Source organism: Danio rerio, chromosome 16 (genome assembly GCF_052040795.2).
Source record: "Danio rerio strain M-AB ecotype USA chromosome 16, GRCz13ab, whole genome shotgun sequence".
Taxonomy (NCBI): Eukaryota; Metazoa; Chordata; class Actinopteri; order Cypriniformes; family Danionidae; genus Danio; species Danio rerio.
Genome location: NC_141036.1, coordinates 22,749,109 through 22,769,921, shown reverse-complemented (window position 1 = coordinate 22,769,921; position 20,813 = coordinate 22,749,109). Strand labels below are relative to the sequence as shown.

Genomic DNA, 20,813 nt, shown 5'->3' with positions numbered 1-20,813 from the left:
GTCTATGGGGATTAGAAAAATCAGTCCTGTGATTCCTGTCCAATCAAATCACACATAGAAGGAAAATCGCATCATAATGAACTACCTCAAGACATGGGCGCTTTATAATTGCAGCAAACTGTTTGGAAGCATTAAAAGGGTCCAAGAAGATGTCCAAAATCTTTAAACGCAATGACCCAGAGACTGTTTAGATGCATGTCACTAATGAGAAGATGACAGATGTTTTCTGTATGATGACCAAAATGGCCTTAAACCTAGAAGGCACAAAACGTCAACATGACGTCACATTTGTTGCATTTTGTTTAGATATGAAAATTGGGTTGACGTCAGAACTCAAAATCAGGCCAACATCAATGTCCAACATCCAACCAAAAGCCAATCAAATATCAGAGTTGTGTTGTGTGGATGTTACCACTATGATGTCTGTTAGATGTTAGATTTAGGTTGCCATACCTGATCAATAAATGTCAGTATTAATACCAAGTAATAATACTTTTACCTAGGTATGATTTTTCAGTACTCTTTCCACCACTGCTCCTCTCACAGATCAATCATAACCTTTAGCCAATCAATTGTGAGCTCAGTGTTCAAGGAATCAGAACTCGGTGAAAGCGGTGTAATCATTGCAAGCTCGCATTTGATTGGCTAAAGCAGGGGTGAGCAAACTCTGTCCTGGAGGGCCAGTGTCCTGCATAGTTTAGCTGAAACACTAATCAAACACACCTGAACATGCAAATCAGTCTCTTCAAGATCACTAGAAATCTATAAGCAGGTGTCTGTGATTAGAGTTGGTGCTAAACTGTGCAGGACTCCGGCCCTCCAGGACCGAGTTTGCCCATCCCTGGGCTAAAGGGCTACCTTTTACCAATTAACTGGTAGATTCTATTAAACGTTTTGTATACACACTTTTAAATCTGTAAATGGTGCGAATAGTCATTTTATGAATAAGTATTTTTAGGTAACACTTTATTTTAATGGTCAGTTTGAGTATTGGTAGACTGTCTGCTTATTATCTGTTGATAGTGCTCCTTCAAAAGACATTTAACTGACTATAAGAAACTTACATGTCACCTTACACTAACCCTAACCCCAACTTTAACCGTATAATGATAATCTAATGAGAATTATTTGGCATGTAGATGCAATGTAAATTAAATTCAACAGAGGGATAATCAAAATAAAATGTGAGCTATTTTTATATTGTGCAAATGAATTATTTTTGTAAATATTTATAAATATTTTGCGCACATGAATTTGGATTCATGAATGTGACTATGGCTATGCATGTGTAAATTGTGTTGTTTGCTTGAATTATTATTGAAACTAATCTAGCTTTATAGAAACATGGTGGAAGTTAACCCTGGGTCTGCTTTAGCCAGGCTTTAAAATGTGAATGTAAACGTTTAAAATGTGACATGTTATTCCATTAATATTTGAAAACAGAACACTGCATTAATACAAACAGTACTTACTGTCAGGGTGTGATTTATACATTGAAGATCACTTTTCGGTAATATTATTTAATGTAATACATGCTTCAGCAAATCAAATTAAAAGACATCTATTTTATTAATGCAATATATTTAATTTAATTTTTTTTGTGTGATACTTTGTGTATTCTGACCAACAATATCCTGTGATTAGCCATGTCAGAGGTTACTGTGGGTTAAACTGTACACTCTCAGAAATAAAGGTATGTGAGCGGTCACTGGGGTGATACCTTTTCAAAAGGTACAGATTTGTACCTAAAAGGTCCATATTAATACCTCAAGAGTACATATTAGTACCTAAAAAGTACAAAGTGTTCTAGTATATACTTTTAAGGTACCAATATATGTACCCTTTAAGTACAAACGTATACCTTTTGAGAGTGTACAAACAACACATATAATTTTACTTTACTTTGGTTATATGTAGAAACAAACACATAGTTTACAAGTAAAGCGTTTTTGTGAATACTTACGCAACAATTATGCATTCATAGTGCTATAATCCATTATAGGGGTGGTCAAATGTATATTTAAATTATCTATAATTTATTTAGTAATAAGTATTTAAGATCAGAGCAAACTATTTCTATTTAGAGGATTGACCCCCCACTCTTGTTGTTTTCATGTCCTTCAGGGGGAATCAAACATTAATTAGGGTGGGCAATCCCCCCTAAAGCCCCCTGTATTTTACATCCTGCTTGCTGTGCTATAATTTGTTCAGTATAAAGTTAACCTCTTTAAAGCACATTTTGTTAATCTTGTCAATGACTAAAATGCAATAATATTTCCAGTACCTTTTGTCCCAGCATTCCAGGTAGACCCATTGATCCCTGAAAAGGTAGAACAAGCCATTTGTGTACTAAAACTAATTATATGTTAGACAACTTACAATTTGCATTAAAACACAACTTACTCGGTCACCTTTTAAGCCAATTTCACCTCTGAAACCTTGTGAACCCTAAACAACAACATCAAGTAATAATGAATGTACACGATATAATAAACAATTCAATGATGAGCAACAGGTAAACAATCTAAAGAACGACAATATAATGGCTTCAGAATGGTAAACTTACTTTTTCCCCTTTAAATCCATGTAAGCCCTGCATCAATCATAAATCAACAGCATTCAGCACACATTTATGACAGCATTACAACTTTAATTCCAATACACAAAGTAGAGACTGTTTAGACCTTGGGTCCCATTGGTCCTCTAGCCCCTGGCAATCCCATCAATCCCGGGTCACCTTTCTCCCCCTGTTAAAAATATACAGAGGTCAAACATCACTATGAGCTAAAGAACAATCTGTGATCGTGTCACAATATGGTGTCCTAATGTATAGAAAAAACTAAATACACAAGACATGTCACTCGCATCTTTTTGAATGGGGAAAAGTGTAACGGTCAATATGGTGAATAAAGCCCCACCTACTAGTTCAGGAGCCAATCATCGATCGCTTTATTGCAAATAAAGCCTGCTTTCTGGTAGAGGAGCCAATCATCGATTGGTATTTGCTTATTTCACGTGGCCGCCATTTTAAAGAACTAAAGCAAGGCTGCGGTGGGAAGAAACCCGGAAGTATAGGACCAGCACTGTAAACATTGCAGTAACATGCTTTGAACTACAAACCTCCAGCTGTTGCCGAGATTTCAAAATGCAGAAATGGTGTAAACATTACTTTAATATCATTCAGTAAGTGTAATTAAAACAATTAAAAACAATTTAGCATCAAACAACATCACAATCTCTTTAAGAGTAATGGGCTTAAGTGTCCTCCTAGGCTTCAGTTCATGGCACCAGTTAAACACCATGGGGGCGCTTTCTTGCTTCAGCCTATGTAACCCGGTGAGCGATACAGCACTGCAGTCCTCTGTAGCACACCCACGTGATGTCTGTAATAGTGTGCTCCCACTACTGAAGTTTTCAAACCTTCTATTTCCCGCTAACATTGAAGCGCCGCTGAGCCGGATGATTTGACTGATCTTTACGGCTGCTTCACGCTCCAGTCTTTGTGTATCTTTGTTTGCACTCAGTTTACCGCTCTTCATCTAGTGCAAACACAGATACACAGAGACTAGAACGTGGAGTAGCCGTGAAGATCAGTCGAGTCATCAAACAGATCGCTCGTTTGTGTTTGTACTCCGTAAACAGCGGAGGGTGAACTGATGACCTTCTCGGCCAATCACAAGCATTTCTGTAGAGCACGTGAACAATGGCAAATCAACGCTGTTTTAAGAAAGCCATCAATAGTGCCTTAAATGTTAGCAGGAAATTGACAGTTTTTCTTTTAATTCAGTATCATGGAAAGTCTAATATAGTGAAATAATCAGTTTATTAACTCGAGTTTCATAAAAGGCATCTAAAACGTGTGTTTGGGAAAGAAAATGCTAGCTAACTAGTGCAATTTCCCTTAACTTAGCTAAAAATGAGGTCAGATATCCCTTTTTATTTTGAACATTCATTCAGAACAGACCTTCGGGTCACTTTGAAGGCAGTGAAATTATAAATTTGTGTCACTTTATCTTTGCTGATAAGATATACAGCCGAGTACAAAACGTTCCTATGTAACTCCCAATGATACTTCTGGGTTTCTTCCCACCACAGCCTCGAGGTTGCTTTTTAAAAATGGTGGCCACGTGAAATCATTCTACAGACCGAGGATTCTCTGGGGGAGGGGTTTGGACCAGACATGAGTTTCTGCAGATTGTGTGTGAATTGGATGTTTAGAAATTAAACTAAAGGCACAGTTGTTGTTTAATTTTATTGGGGATGCCTAATATGAAATTCAATGGTACGCTTGGAACCAGTTTTGGAGAATTTGATGTTTCCCCATTCAGACAGAGTTGTTTCAAAGATGGCCGCCGAGTGAAATGGCTTGCCCTAAGGCAGGCATGTCCAAACTCCTAACTCCTGCAAAGTTTAGTTCCAACTCCAATCAGACACAGCTGGGCTAGCTAATCAAGCTCTTACTAGGCTTTCTAGAAACATCCTTGCAGGTGTGTTGAGGCAAGTTGGAGCTAAAATCTGCAGGACACCGCAGAGAGGTCTGGATACAGACCAGGTGCAGTGCAATCTGAGTTGCATCCAATGCTTTTTAATACGCTCACCTAACCCCACCCCTAACCTGTCACAGTGACATCACTCACTCCATTGAGTGCATTGTGTCTGACATGGCATCGCTGGGTGATGCAATCTCAGCGAATCTGTATAGGGCTATAACAATTAAATGTTTGATTTACATTCAAAGTCTATACCTGATTATAATGAAGATATAAAGACAAATGCTCCCACTATTATTCAAATGTCTAGGGCCAGCAATATATATATATATATATATTTTTAAAGAAACAATTTTTCTATTTAGTTAAAAACACACTCAAGTACATTCATGTGTTCTTGTTTTAAACGCAAGCACAATACTTTAATAAATATGAATATTAAATGCTAAATATTAAATATTAAATATGAAAATATATAATGGTTCAGGGTTATTACAGTAGACTCAAATAAAATTAAAATATTCCTTTAAAATGAACATTAACTATATTAAAACAATATTTTAACAATTATATAGCTTGTAGCAAAATCAAAATGTAAAGTTAGTAAATAAAAGAAACTATAAATGAAAAATGTTATTTGAGTACCATATTAGTATTTAAAAATTATTTCTCTCTGCATAATGAAGTAACTGCTGATTAAAAAATACATTTTTACCATCACATGAATAATTAACACAAATTCTGCTTACTTTAGGCCCAGTTGGTCCTTGCCATCCGCTTGGTCCCTGACGTCCTGGAAGACCAGGAGGACCAGTGCGCCCCTGTAACACGTCAATTATTAAAATATTGTAACAGCAGTGAATGTCAAAGTGTGCCTAATATTCTTGATTAGGCTTATTTGCAAAGACACAACATTATGATGTATAATAATAAGTCACCAACAATATACTAAAATTTGGTAAATAAATGTGCTATTCTCAAATCTGGTAAACATTCAGATTAGCCGATGCTGACTGGACTAAATCAAAAATCCAGCCAAATTCTGAATCATTTTAAAGCTGGATGTTTGTAATGACAAAAACGGAACAATTCAATTGATATTTTAAATTAAGAAATTGAGTAAACATAAATAATAAAAAAATGGAGGTATATTTTAAATTATGATAATTTCTTGGTATAGCTTGAACTTTTTCATAGTGTATCTGAATATCAGCTCTGCAGGCTTCCTCAAACATCAGAAGTTGTATACTGTAGGATAACAACAATGGCAGTGAGTGGCAAACAAATGGCAAACAAATTGAACCACCCAACCATCATGAGCACAACTCAAGCATGACTTCGATGGTAAATATAGATTACAGTAACAAATAACTGCTGATCAGATGAATTCAGATTGGTCACCACTGAAAAGTTATGTTGAGTGTGTTAAAGTTCAGTTCTGCTCTTTTTTCAGCAAATTCTCATCATAAGCATCTAAGTGCAGATGCAACATAAATGATTCATCTAGAGAACATATGTCAAACTCAAGGCTCATGGTATCATTTAATGTATGTGAGCATGTGATTCACAGAAAATACAAAAGAATAAAAAAAAATTTATGAATTCAATGCAAACTGGTTGACACAAATGATGTAGAACATGCAATGTGTTTGCAGCGAACACACAGATATAGCCTCAGTCGCATCTTTCTTGCAAGTTCGAGTTATTCAACTTCAGTGGAAAAGTTTTGTGAAAAACATTCCGCGGGTAAACTAGATCAAGTGATGTGGTGCTTTACACTTTTTTTGTACACCCAGCATTATAATAAGTCCATGCTGCTTTATATCGTATGTTTTGCTTTGACGATACTTGCTTTTTGAGGTTCAGAGGATAATGTTGTTTGATGACAGCCACTGAGACCGCTGGCACACATGATGAAAATTTAAAACCAATCTAAATAAATCAGAAACTGAAATTAGAATTGTTGACGACCAGTTTCTGCATTGGGAATCAATTAATTTAGGTGACAATAACTTTATGTATGAAGTACATTACTCATGGCATGAATGGTATTATTTAAATAGGCACAACCAATATCAGTTAACTGAGTTATGATATGGTCTTTTTTTTATTAGGTTTAATTCTTTTACAAATACTTCACTCTCATGTTGTTTTTAACGTTTTTAATTTATAGTTATTAATTTCTATTTTTTGGTAGTTTTTCGACGAATGTTTTTATTTAATCTTTATTACATATACCATGAATAATTAATAGCTTTGATTTAAGTTAACAACAAACACACTGATACAGTTGATCAGAAATTGTTATGCTCCACGTTAGTTTAATGTATACTGATTTTTCTCACCCTCCTCTTTCTGTTCTCACTTCACTCTTAGGTTACTTATTGGTTCAGTTAATTGCCCATTGACGGTACCAGTTCCACCAATCCCTGGACAAGCCATACGGATTTAAAGATCTGGTGGATCAGTGTGTGGTATACACTAAGTCTCGGTGTACATTTGTGCTCCATGCATCTGTGTTTTGTCATGCTAAGTCTGTGATTTATTGCTTCAGTTTTTCTAATGTAATTCGAGTTTACTTGTTGAACTTTATTAGCTTTAAATAACTGCTTTGATGGTTGCTGTCTGATGCTAAACTGAGCAATATGATATCTTTCTTAGGTTTGCTTTAGTTTAGCTTGTTTTTGTTAGATTAGCCCGAGTGTTTTGCCATCTAGAGTTTTGTAGTTCAATTAGTCTAGTTTGAGTGTTGTGTGGACTGAAGATGTCAGGTTTTATTTTCATAATATATTTTTGACGCCTAGTTTAAACGTTAGATTCAGAGGATTGTTTTGTTTTGTCAATTTATTTGATTTGGCTTACATTCATTGTCTTTATTTATAAAGAATATTGTAAATGTTTATGACCTATAATTATAGGGACACAAAGTTAACATTAGGTCTTCTGTAAAAGATCTGGGTGTTATGGTAGACAGCAACTTAACTTTTGAAAAGAATCTCCCATGTCACAAAAACCGCCTTCTTTCATCTTAGAAATATCGCTAAGTTACGAAGTTTGCTATCCATCTCAGATGCAGAAAAGATAGTTCATACTTTTATGACTTCTAGGCTGGATTACTGTAATGCTCTGTTTGCTGGCTGCCCAGCATCCTCTGTTAATAAACATTTCAACTAGTACAAATTGCAGCTGCCAGGGTTCTTACCAGGTCTAGAAAATATGATATCACCCCAATTTTATCCTCCTTACACTGGCTGCCAGTTAAGTTTTGTATTAATTATGAAATATTCCTTCTTACCTATAAATAATCTAGCTCCTGTTTATCTAACCAACCTTCTGTCTCACCACAACCCAACCTGCTCCTAAAGATCTCAAAACTCAGAGCTTCTGGTAGTACCAAGAATAGCAAAGTCTACTAAAGAAGGTTCAGCCTTCTCATTTATGACTCCTAAACTCTGGAATAGCCTTCCTGATAATTTCTAAGGCTCAGACACACTCTCTCAGTTCAAACCTAGATTAATGACCTATCATTTTAGTAATGAGAAATTCTGGGAGTTTTCCAGAAGACAGAACAATATGGGAGATGGGAGGGAAATGTGTCTGAAATAAGAGAGACTCCTGGCAAACACAGGAGTGTTGGCAGGTATGCTTTATTAGATTCACAGGTATGTAGATACTCATCCCGAGGCCCCTAGAGATTATGCAGCGCCATTGATGCAATCCAAGAGCTGTGGAGAAATGATGCCAAGGTATCTAAAATCTTGGACCAGGCCGTATCCAGAGCTGATGCTGTGGTGTCATGGAGGAATGGAGTGCATGAGATTGATTCCTGAAAGACCACAATGACAAATGAGTCCTCGCATTGATCCTGTGGGCCAGCTTGTACACCAGACGATGACCTACACACCTGCAGTTCTCCACCATGGACATGAATGCTTATCTCTTTATTATTAGCCCCTTTCAAACAGTGATACCAGATGCCGGTAAATTCTGACATCATTAACCAGAAAAGACCTCTAAACGGCTGTGCTTGTGTTTGTAAACATTTGACTACATTACAAACTCTTCGGATGGATCAGTATTGAGTACAACTCCAATGAAAACAAAGAGAAACACTTTCGCATGTCGAGATCTTCATGATATGTGTGTGTGCTGGCGCTATGGGCGCTCACGGGCACACGCAAAGCTTGAAGGTAAACAAACAACGGATTATCATAAACATTTTATCGATAATTATTTACTCAAGTTAGCATTAAGAAGGAACATAGAAACGTTATCTGACTAACATCTAGCAGCTAAAGGTGCCTGGAAAAATATTCAAAGGCTTTTATTCTCATAAACCGCGCGCACGTGAATGCGTCTGACTGTTCTAATTGGCTAAAGCAGGCGTCTCACGTCAGCACGTTCTAGACGTAAATTTCTGCTTCATCTTTGATCTGTCGTGCACATTACACATCTCACCTAAATGTTACAGTATCTCTTTTAAACACCGTAAATTTTAAACTGAATGCATGTGGCCAAAGTTAAAGAACAAAAATGTTCTTTGGAAATTGAATAATTACACTAATTTCAAGGCTGCGTGGCCTTTGTTCCTTTCCCAACACTTCCAGAATGTAATCTGTGCAACACTTAAAGATGATTGGCTGCTCAAACACAGGACAAAAGGACAAGGTGAGGACAGCATGTCTTCTGAGTGCTCCGAGGGACAAAACGGCCATCAGGAGAGTGAGAGAGAAAAAACAAACCAAACTCCATCAGTCTCCTGGCTTTAATTAAATTATGTGCTAAGGGGCAGGAGCCGGGGATTGTGGGAGAGCGGATGATTTATTGGGCTGCCCCAGCACTAAGCTAAATTACTATGCAATGCTGCAAAGCTTCCAACGCCAGCATTCTCTGAGCCTGTCTGGAGTCAAACAATACACCAGCCCACACAGAATCCTGTGAAGGTTTAGTGGCTTCTCAGTTTACCAGACCCAGATGCGTTCCAGGAAACCACACAAAACCCACAACATGATTGAAGGACAGGAGCTATGGAGATGTTCCATTGTGGATTGACCTTAATGATGGTGATCACAAGAGTCCCCTGATGTTTAGCTCTGATAGAACATCATGCAGAATCATGTTACATCTGTATCAGTCTAAAGTTGCACGTACTGTGTGTCCCGTTTGTGCATCTCTCTGTTTTTTTTTTTTTTAATCCACTTATTGCAAAGCAGAGGACATTGAGTCTCACCTTTTGTCCAGGTCTTCCAATTTCACCCTGCAATCACAAAACAAAAAGAGAATGTCCTTTCATTAAATTACTCAATAAATAAAACTCTTCTTTTCTGATTTTCTGATTCTGATCTGTATTTGTGTTAAAGGCATAGGGCTCTATTTTAACGATATAGGCACAAAGTCTAAAGCACAGGGCGCAAAATCATTAGGGGCTTGTCCGAATCCCACTATGGCATTTTAAGAAAAAGGAAAGGAAAAAGGAAAAAATACAATCTGTGCAGTGATGAATGATCTAACAGGGTTGTAATTATTCTCTTAATGAGTTATTGGTATGTTTTGACCATAAACCAATCAGAGTCTCAACTCCCACTCCCTTTAACAGTCAGTTGTTTCGCACAATGGCGCATTTGATATTTACATTTACATTTTTTTGGACCTTGTAAGTGGAAAAATGAATGCTTCACTAGCGAGAGAAGAGTGAAACAGAGCATGTGCAACACAAGGATAAAGAATGAGCCTCCTTCAATTGGCCTTTACTTTCACTTTATCTTTTTCTCTTTCGTGGATGGCATGTTGTACACTCCACTAAAGACATCAATTAGCCTGCATATTTAATTTTGTTTGTTAAGCTAAAAATTTTGTTTCAAAACTATTTCTAAAATCAGTTCTAATTTTCAGCAAAAGATAATAATGAAGTGTGATCAAACAACGGAGTTATAAAACCTGACAGGTCTTCTTTTATACTCCACAGTAGAAATATGGTCATACAGGTTTGGAATGACATGAGTGTAAGTAAATAGTTTTCATTTTTAGGTGGACTTTAAATATATCACAAGGACTGCCAATTGACCTAAAGGTATCTTCAAGGTACAGCATTTGGAATGTTAATAAAAAAAGAAGAAATCTAACAATCTCCACAAATGTAAACCAACCAAAAGGTGCAGTCACAGTTATAATAAATGAAGGAAAAATGTATTTAGGCCAAAGAGTAAACAATGGTTTAGATAAAAACTATAGCAACAAAACTTGCAATACTCAAGGGTAAATATCACTTTTGGCATTTGTGACAATGTTATTTAAGACAAATAAATAAAACAATCTAACACACCTTAGTTTATAAAGTAAGCAACATTAGCTTTCAAAGTAATGCAATTACAAAACAAGTCTGTAGGGATATCCTGTCATGACCTTAAAGTACATTTACAGTAATAGCTTTAAATATCAGATTACCGGAGACATCAAGGTTACAGTATATGCATTAGATTGTACCAAGTAATAGAAGTAGTTAATGGGTTAAGGCTTGGTTTAGTGAAAGGTTCAGTGTTAGTTCCAGTAATTAAAAAATATAGTTCTACCATGATATATAAGGGGTAATGTTCACTCTCAAAAATAAAGGTACGCGAGCTGGCACTGGGGTGGTACCTTTTCAAAAGGTACAAAATTGTACTTTAAAGGTCCATATTGGTACCTAAAAACTATATATTGGTACCTACAAATTTTAAGAGAAACACTTTTGTTCTATTTAAGTACTAATACCCTTGAGGTATTAATATGGACCTTTAAGGCACAAATTTGTACCTTTTAAAAAGGTACCACCCGAGTAACACCTCGTGTACCTTTATTTCTGAGAGTGTGGGCAGTTGTTCTAGCAGAATAAGATTATTAGCCGCCCGTCATGACATCTAACCCATACCTGCCAGCACAACCATTTTTCCCTGAAGTTTCCCATATTTCAGACCCATCACCCACCACTTTTCTGTTATTTCTGGGTAAACTCCCAAAATTTTACCCCCCACAGTTTTCTTGGTACAGTCTGTAACACCCTTGGGTGGCCAACTTTGGTATAGTATTCAATCATAGTGGTTGCCCGAAACCTAATCCATAGTACATTTAGTAACACCACAGTATAGTTATTAACCTGCCCGGTAATCAACAGTGTTATTCAGATGCACCTCACTCCCGAACAACCCCACTCCACCCCAAATGTTGGCAGGTATGATTTAGACTGTGAAAACAACTGCCTAGATGTACATTATTACGGTTATTACACAAAACAATAAACTATTTTAAACTCTTTTATTAAAAATAAATTCACAGAAACAAAATGGCTGAATGCAGCCTTCACTAATTACCGAAAGATAGAGCTGTGATGCGATGTGAAAGATAAGCATATTGATATGAATGTATATAGTCAAAATGATTTGGAGTACCTGGGGGAGACATTAGTTTTTGCAATTAGTTTCAGAAGTTGTTATCTGATAATAGCTTATCTTAGAATGTAGCGATTGACCAAACAGAATCAAGTATTCCAGAGAGCCGTGTAATAATAATCATCATGTTATATCAGCCTAATTTCTATCACCGTTGTCTTGTGTTTTCATGCATATAAACATGAGGATGCGTCATTCAATACCTTATCTCCCTTTGGTCCCTTTGGTCCTGGCAGTCCAGCAGGACCCTGTAATAACATGAAAACAACTGTATAATGTTTCACCAAGACCTCTTCAAATGTCAGATAATATTACTATATAAAGCCAAAGCAACTATAAAAAATGTATTCCAACACTATAAAAATGTCTGTCACCAAACTGGCTTCCCCATTACCACCCATTGGTTAAAACAATACGGCTAATTACTTTCTAAACTTGTGTTTGCAGCTAAGTGAACATAAGAGCGTTCAAAAGAACAACTATACAAAGTCAAAGCTGTTAGCAGCTGCACTATGACAACAGGATTTTTTATACTCTTGGCTGACATCTCTGTAATATTCACTACATAATTAATAACATAAGACAGAGATCAAACTGGATTCACAGTTGACTGAACTTGAGGGGATGGGATGAACCCTCTCTTGGGGTTTCGAGTGTCTGTCTGTGTCTCTCTCTCTCTCTCTTGGGGTTGTTTCTAAGAATGGTACGATGGAGCAGAGCCTGGCAATGGAAAAAAGTCTATTTCCATCTGGTCTAAATGTGGAGTGTTAATGGTCGCTGTGTCGTGAAAGACCAAACTGGTCACATCCGTGTCACTACAGAAAGACGTCTGGGGAACTCACACGCGTCTCACATGCTGAGAAGGTTATGAAGGCTAATTACAGCGCTGTAACTGACCGTTGTGACAACACAGAGCCCTGCTTCCTTCAGCAACTATGCAAACTTCAATAAATTTTCATGTGACATGTTTTTACTTTAGATTTTAGTCTGGCAGGGATTGTTTACTAATATAATATAATATAATATGAAAATATTGTTATCATCTACTCACCCTCTACTTATCACAAATCTATTTAAGTTTGTTTGTTTAGTTGAAGACAAAAGATGGTATTTTGAAAGATTTTGAAAACCAGTAGCCGTTGACTTCCATAGTACTCTGGATTCTTCAAAATATGGTCTTTGACAGAGGAAAGATATAAGAAAATAATTCTTTTGTGTGTAAACTATCCCTTGAAGTTCCACTAAAAATGAACAAGTATTTTTCTGTTAACCACAAAGGTTCATATTTGGAACAATGTTAGTTACCAGAAAGTTGACAGTATCCAATGATGTTAATAGTGCTTTTTTAACCTATTATGGAAAGCAAATGCTAACAAACTGCCTTTTTACCAACATTCATCATATACAGTTGAAGTCAGAATTATTAGCCCCGTTTGTTTACCCCCACCCCCATCCCCCACCCCCAATTTCTGTTTAACGGAGAGCACTTTTTTTAAACAAAATAGTTTTAATAACTCATTTCTAATTACTGATTTATTTTATCTTTGTCATGATGACAGTAAATATTATTTTTATAGATATTTTTCAAGACACTTCTATACAGCCTAAAGTGACATTTAAAGGCCTAACTAGGGTAATTGCAGTAGGGTAACTAGGCAAGTTAGGGTAATTAGGCAAGTCATTGTATAACTATTGATTTGTTCTGTAGACTATCAAAAAAATATGGCTTTACTGTGCTAATAATTTTGACCTTAAAATGGTGTTTAAAAAATCTGAAACTGCTTTTATTCTAGCTGAAACAAAACAAATAAAGCTTTCTCCAGAAAAAAAAATATTACCAGACATACTGTAAAAATTCCCTTGCTCTGTTAAACATCAAGAGAAACAAATTCAGAGGGGGGCTAATAATTCTGACTTCAACTCTACCTTTGTTTGCATTCAGAAGCAGATTAAAAACTCATAGAGGTCTGGTACTGGTGAAGGCTGAAATAATGTAAAAATCTTGAATTTTTAAAAGAATCATCTATATACACCTACAAAATAGTTATTAGATCTCTTGTGAAATTTTCCCAAGTGATGCTTAACAAAGCAAAGAAATTATTTCCAATATTTTCTATCATATTTTTATTCTGGAGGAGTATTTATTTATTTTAGTTTGACTGGAATAAAAATATGTATTATAAACATTAAAACTACTAAGGTTAATATTATTAGCCCCCTTAAAAATGATCGGCTATACAGAACAAATGATTGCTGTTCAATGACTTACCTAATTAACCTTCTTAAGCTTTTAAATGCTCATTATTAACTTTATTATTAACACTTTAAGCTCAATATTAGTATCTTGTGAAATACATAGTATAATAGTATGTACTGGCATCATGGAAAAGATAAAAATAAATAAGTTACTAAAACTATTAGGTTTAAAAATTTGGTGAAAAAAATCTAATCTGAGGTCTTTAAGTATAAATTATCAAATCACTTGTCCACCAGTTTTAAGTAATTTGTTACAAAAATAATAAAAAATGTGTGTGATGTGCAGCATTGGGTGCACTTTAAAGAAACTTTAAAAACAAAAAAGTAATTAATTACTCATTACATTATTAAAATTGTATTTAAATTATATTTTTAATTACTGTGTCTGAAAAGTAACTCAATAAGTTATTAAATTACTTGACTCAACAAAACTTCAACTTCAAAAATTCAATACATAAATGCACTACATATAAATCTCAATACCACATACGCAATAGAAATTAAACACAACGACTTAAATCAAAGCCAGACAGGACAATTTAGCTTTATTAAATCAATATAACACTTTAAAAATAATAAACATTGTATGTATCAAAACAAAAATAATTTCACACATGCCAAATATTGACAAATTTCCTACTAATTTCATTGTTTCTCAAGCATGTCCATTCTACTTGATCAATTCATTACTCTGCTTCTCTTAATTGATTTGTCCAGCATTGTTGATTTGATCTAGAGTTTAACAAGTACATTATAAGTAGGGCTGGGCAATTTGGTCTAGAATTAAATGAACATTTTAACTCAATTACAGTTAGTGAACAATTATTTTTTTTATATTATTTTATTGCCCTGATAGATCACTGATAAATTTAGTAAACATGCTCACAGATTACAAGTAAGAGATTTTTGAATGAAGGGTGCATTACTTGATTTTAAAACAATTAAAGGAAACACACACTATCTACTATCTATTATTATTTATTGAACGTTGAACAACCAAGTCACCTTTTTCTTTAAAAAAGTGAAAATAAATACCATGCACTTTTGGAAACAAAATAAATCAATTTCAATGTTTTTCATAGTAGAAAAAATTACATAGTACTTTTACATAGTAACAAGCAGTATCTCTTCCAAATAAAATAACTTTAGTATATCCTATAAATAATGCTTTAAACAGTGCATTTATACATATTCTGTTAATAATAATTTTGATGTAATTAATCATTTTGTTGTAATGGAAAAAAAAGGCGTCTCAAGGCATCTCTGATGCAGCTTCCAATACCCATCAATGTAGTGCAAAGTAAGGCTTATTTCCAGATTTTTGAGAGGTGGATATTCGACCATGCGAAGGCTGAGCCAGACCATACACGTGTGCTCAACATAGATGTCTTAACAGAGCAGGGTCAAGTGACTCCACTCATGGTAGGGACAGTAATTGAAAAAATCAACATGGAAAAATTTGATCAATTATAGGTTCTGAATGACGATTTCCATTACAATTTTGAGTCCTAACTATAATTTACTATAATTAAATTACCTGAAAATAAAAAGTAATCCCTTACTTTATTTTCTGACAGAAGTTAATCTATTTACAGTAACTAGTGACTTTGAAACAAACAGTGGTGATATGCTATTTCTATTATTTCATTGATAAACCTTTTGTCATTGTAGATCAGGGGTGCTCAAACTCGGCCCTAGAGGGCCGGCTGCCTGCAAAGTTTTGTTCCAACCCAAATCAGATACATCTGGGCTTCCCTTTTTTAACCAAGCTCTTACTAGACTTTCTAGAAACATCTGTGCAAGTGTGTTGATGCAAGCTGAAGCTAAAATCAGTAGAACACCAGCCCTCCAAGACAAAGTTTGGGCAGACCGGCTGTAGACCATTACATTAAAACTCTTCTTGAAAATAGAGTATAAAAAGATCAGTGAACAGGGTGTCCACAGTGTCTTAAAAATCAATTGATAAATCAATTATGAGAACATTAATGTCCTTAAAAGGTATTGAAAAGTCTTAATTGTAGACTTGTAGAATTGTAAAGTTTTTAAAAGGTCTTAAATTTAGTTCAAGCATTGTCCAAAGTTTTTGACTCCAACAAAGCATAAATAGATTTATTTTCCTGCTAATATTATTAACAGTTTGCTCGATCCACGTGTTTGGGCGAGGATGCGTCCGGCCAAGCTCCTCCGTCAGAGTGATGTCACGTAATTTGCGACAAACGCAGGAAGTTGATGTGACACTCACCACATGACGAGGTCTTAAAATATTCCGAAAAGGTCTTTAAAAAGTCTTAAAAAGGTATTGAAATTACCTTTAGGATTCCTGCATATACCCTGGTAAATATAAAGAGTTTTTAAAGAGAATCTTCTCTCTTATACACACTTTTTAAAACCATCTCTCCACATTAGCTTGTTTTAAATAAACAAATTAGCATCCAAACAGAAGCACAAATCACTATATCACTATCATCATCTAAAATAAAAAACGTTTATAAATATATTGTGCTTAAAATGCATACTAATAGATCTTACATCTGGTTTAATAGTTTAGGCCCGTAGTTTCTATAATCCTTCTATAACATTTACATCACATCTGAAGCACATACCTGTGGGCCAGGAGGTCCTGCTGGTCCTGGGGGCCCAGGAGGCCCTGAAGAACATGTGTGGGTTGTAGGATTGTGCTTCTCTTCTGTGAATCCTTCATTTGCTGTAACACTAGTCTCAGTCTTTGTCTAAGACAAGACATAAAAAATTACATCTGATTGATTGAATGATAATGAAACAGGAAAAGGGTGAAGTAAATACCATAGATGGAGCAGGTTGAGGTGCTTTCAATGCAATCTGCAAGGAATCACATCATTACTGCACAGTAAGCTGACCTGACTGTCCAGAAAATAAAACTGCTTGGTCATCATTTGAATGGTAAACTATTAAAGATTAAAGAGATAGTTCAAACTAAGATTTAAAATCTATCAGCATTCTTGTTCCAAACATGTTTGAGTTTCTTTCTTCTGTTCTTCTTCAACACAAGAGAAGATGTATTGAAGAATGCTGGGAAAAAGCAGCTATTGACTTGTGCTCCGTCTATGGACGTCAATGGTTGCTTTTTATCCCCACAACACTTGTTTTGTGTTCAAAAGAAGAAAGAAATAATTTGAGGGTGAGTAAATTATAAATATCCTTCAAAAAGTTACAAAAATCCTTCAATATCCTTCAAACTTTAAAGATTTGAAATTGAAATTGAAAGGAAATACTACACTTTCAAACAAAATCAATCAGACAGATAAAAACAAAACAGCTTTGCTACCATTCCATAGGTCCATAGATTATGAAATTGGTCTGAAATTGCACGTTTTTTAACAAGCGATTGATTTGTATCCCATATCCTAGTGGTTCACAATCTGTGATCCGTGTACAAATAGTGGTACACATGCTTCCTTCTAGTGGTACGTGGAGGAATAGCTGAATAATTAAAGTAAAAAATGCACACACTTTTAACTCTTTAACGTGTAAGATACCACAGATGTGATCAGTACAGTGATTTGAATAGGCTAAACCTTTTATTTTTAATTTTCTAATGTTTGTTATGTATTCTATTGTTTTAAGCTAATTTCCTCCTCATATTTGTAACGGTTGTTGGGGCGTATCTCATATTTTTTTCTCCCAATGTTGACAGGTACAGTTTAATCACTTGCTTTTCTGACACAATTAGCCTACTCTAACGTGCAGTAAGCAGACCAATTTCTAATTTAAATATGTAAAATACAAGTTATGTTCATATTTCAAAGATATACAAATAAGTCATATATTTAAAAATTTATCAAAAGGAGGTTATAAATCAATATGATGACATATAGGTTATATTTATGAGGTTTAAGGAACTTTCCAGTTGTTGAGGAATCGGCTACTACATGATAATACTTTACATTCAAGTACAGCAGTTTTCTTTTTACTTTTTAGAACAATGGGTTCTTTAATTAACTTTTAAAAGCACATTTTTACTTGGTAAAAAAATTGGTAAAAAAAAGTTTGGGAACCACTGCTCTAAGCCAATGATTTCAAAAATAGTTTCTATTAGTCTTGAACACCTTGATTAGTTGGATCAGGTGTGTTTATTAAGGTTGGAGCAAAACTGTGCAGAGCTGTGGCCCTCCATTAATCGAGTTTGAGACCTATGCTCTAAGGTCAGACAGTGGAACAACATCCAAACCAATAACACACATTTAGCAACATGAATAGACTGGAGAATCAAGTTACAGAGCTGGTACAGATGTATCTGCATCCTGTATGATCACTCGCGGGGATATTTTAAATACTCTTAGTGGGTTGTGGAAGTGTCCCCATGTTGCACAGCATATTTTAAAGTTCTAAACATTATTTTCAATGAGTGCCCCCTACACCGCCAGCACCATTTAGTGTCTGTCTGCAGCAAATAGAAAACAATGTAAAGATGTGGCATGCCGTAGTGGTTACGGCAAATCTCTACCTGTCTCATAGCTGCCACAGTTGTTGTGCTTAGGGGTACAGGTGGGCAGCATGACACCTTTACAACCCAGCTCACTGCAGCAGGGGGTGTCAGAACCTTTTTGTCCTCAAACAAAGAACAAAAAAGCCCTCCGTTGGAAGTGAAACCTTGTCCAGTGTGTGAGATCTTCAAAATCTCTCTCTGCTACTTGACCCTTGAGCTTGATTTATACCTCTGCGTCGATTAATCTGTGCAACCCACAGTGCATGCCTTGCGTGCTGCTGTGCTTCCGTGCACTGTTTGTGTTGCTCTGCAATAGCACTTCCAAAACATTAGCTGGCAATGAGGTTTTGTTCCTCTCTGTCGAGTTTCTTAGCTGGTATTTAGTTTTTTTTCTAAATGCTACCTAAATGCTAAGTTTCTCAAACTTGCCCATTTTGCGGTGGGAACCAGCAAACGTGCAACAACTTAGGTGAACACAAAACAAAACTTTACATCTGGAGCTCCTTCACGGGACTCGACACTTGTAAACACACGCTCCAATGGGCTCGTGTGGCTCTCAGTCCCACCTACACTCGTCAGCGATACCAAGCCGACCAATCACAGAGTTTGCGCTACACGTCGTTGCGACATGTAGTTACATTTTTTGAGAGGTGTGCATCAGTGTGCACGAGAGCTACGTGACAACGTGAAGGTGTGCCATGCGCTTGACGCAGAAGCATAAAACAGCCTTTAAGTCTATTCATGTTGCAAACTTGGAGCTGTTAAGTAGTATGCTGATCCACTGTCTGACCTCTGTGGATGTGAGATATGAATCAATCACTCACAAAGAAGGTGAAATTCCAGAGCACGCACATCTATTGTATAAACTCCGAGGACCAATGGTTGCTCAAGGGTATTTAGATGCCAAAACAAACTCTACCAAAGGTTTTGGTGAGGTGTTTCGAATTGCTTAAACGAACTCAAAACACAGCATTCTGGGCCAAATTTGTCAAAAATTTAAAAACTTTATGCTGTTATTCGATTTTGTTGGAAGTACCAACCCTCCAGCTCTACCACAAACACCTGTCTAGACTTGCTAAATGATTTATGAGAACCTTTTATTTTAGCAAAAGCTGTTAAAAGCAATTAGTTACTTGTCTTAAAATTTGAAATTGTTGACCTTTATTTTTTTGATTTTTATTATGCACTCACCGGCAACTTTATTAGGTACACCTTACTAGTACCAGGTTGGACCACATTTTGACTTCAGAAGTGCCTTAATCCTTCAAGGCATAGATTCAACAAGGTACTTGAAATATTCCTCAGTTGCTGCAGATTTCTCTGCTGCACATCAATGACGGGAGTCTCTCGTTTCACCACATCCCGAAAGTGTACTATTGAACTGATATCTGGTGACTGTGGAGGCCATTTGAGTACAGTGAATTCATTGTCATGTTCAAGAAACCAGTCTGAGATTATTCAAATCTTATGACACTCCCGCTGGTCATCAGAAGATGGATACACTGTGGTCATAAAGGGATGGAGATGGTCAGCAACAATACCCAGGTAGGCTGTGGCATTGACACGATGCTCAATTGGTACTAATTGGGCCAAAGTGAGCCAAGAAATTATCCCCACACCATTACACCACCACCTGCCCCTCACTGGATATTTTCTCTTTTTTGGACCATTCTCTGTAAACCCCTAGAGATGGTGGAGCATGAAAATCCTATTAGATCAGCAGTTTCTAAAATAAGATCAGCCCATTTGGCACCAACAACCATGTCACGTTCAAAGTCACTTAAATCACCTTTCCTCTCCATTCTGATGCTCCATGACTGTTTGAACTGCAGCAGAACATGTCTACATGCCTAAATGCATTAAGTTGCATGCCATGTGATTGGCTAATAAGAAATTTGCGTTAATGCAGTTGGACAGGTGTACCTAATAAAGTGCCTGGTGAGTGTGGCTCATTTACATCATTTTAAGCCAGGGTTTACTAATAATTTTTTTAAGTCAACTAGAGACAAAAAGTAACATTTACTGACATTTAAGTAAAGTCAACTAATCGCTTACTGCAATGAGCAATGCTAGTCCAAAAACACTGTATTTGCAGTTTCAGGTATACACACATAATTCGTTTGACTTTTATTTACATTTATTGATGACAATGATTAATGACAATGTAAACAGCAATTT

The 20,813-nt window shown here is 35.9% G+C and overlaps 1 protein-coding gene across 2 annotated transcripts in view; it reads right to left on the bottom strand.

Moving 5' to 3' along the window:
* Positions 1-20,813, bottom strand: part of colq (collagen-like tail subunit (single strand of homotrimer) of asymmetric acetylcholinesterase) — a 36,382-nt gene that overhangs the window by 9,665 nt on the left and 5,904 nt on the right. The window contains exons 3-11 of one of the 2 annotated variants that reach the window (XM_087286903.1): positions 16,973-17,008; positions 16,774-16,899; positions 12,118-12,162; positions 9,721-9,747; positions 5,240-5,311; positions 2,685-2,747; positions 2,567-2,593; positions 2,404-2,448; positions 2,285-2,320 (exon numbers count right to left, since the gene is read on the bottom strand). In XM_087286903.1, the coding sequence (XP_087143029.1) occupies positions 2,285-2,320; positions 2,404-2,448; positions 2,567-2,593; positions 2,685-2,747; positions 5,240-5,311; positions 9,721-9,747; positions 12,118-12,162; positions 16,774-16,899; positions 16,973-17,008 (477 nt within the window). The remainder of the gene's footprint in view (positions 1-2,284; positions 2,321-2,403; positions 2,449-2,566; positions 2,594-2,684; positions 2,748-5,239; positions 5,312-9,720; positions 9,748-12,117; positions 12,163-16,773; positions 16,900-16,972; positions 17,009-20,813) is intronic. The other variant, XM_087286904.1, reaches the window with a different exon arrangement.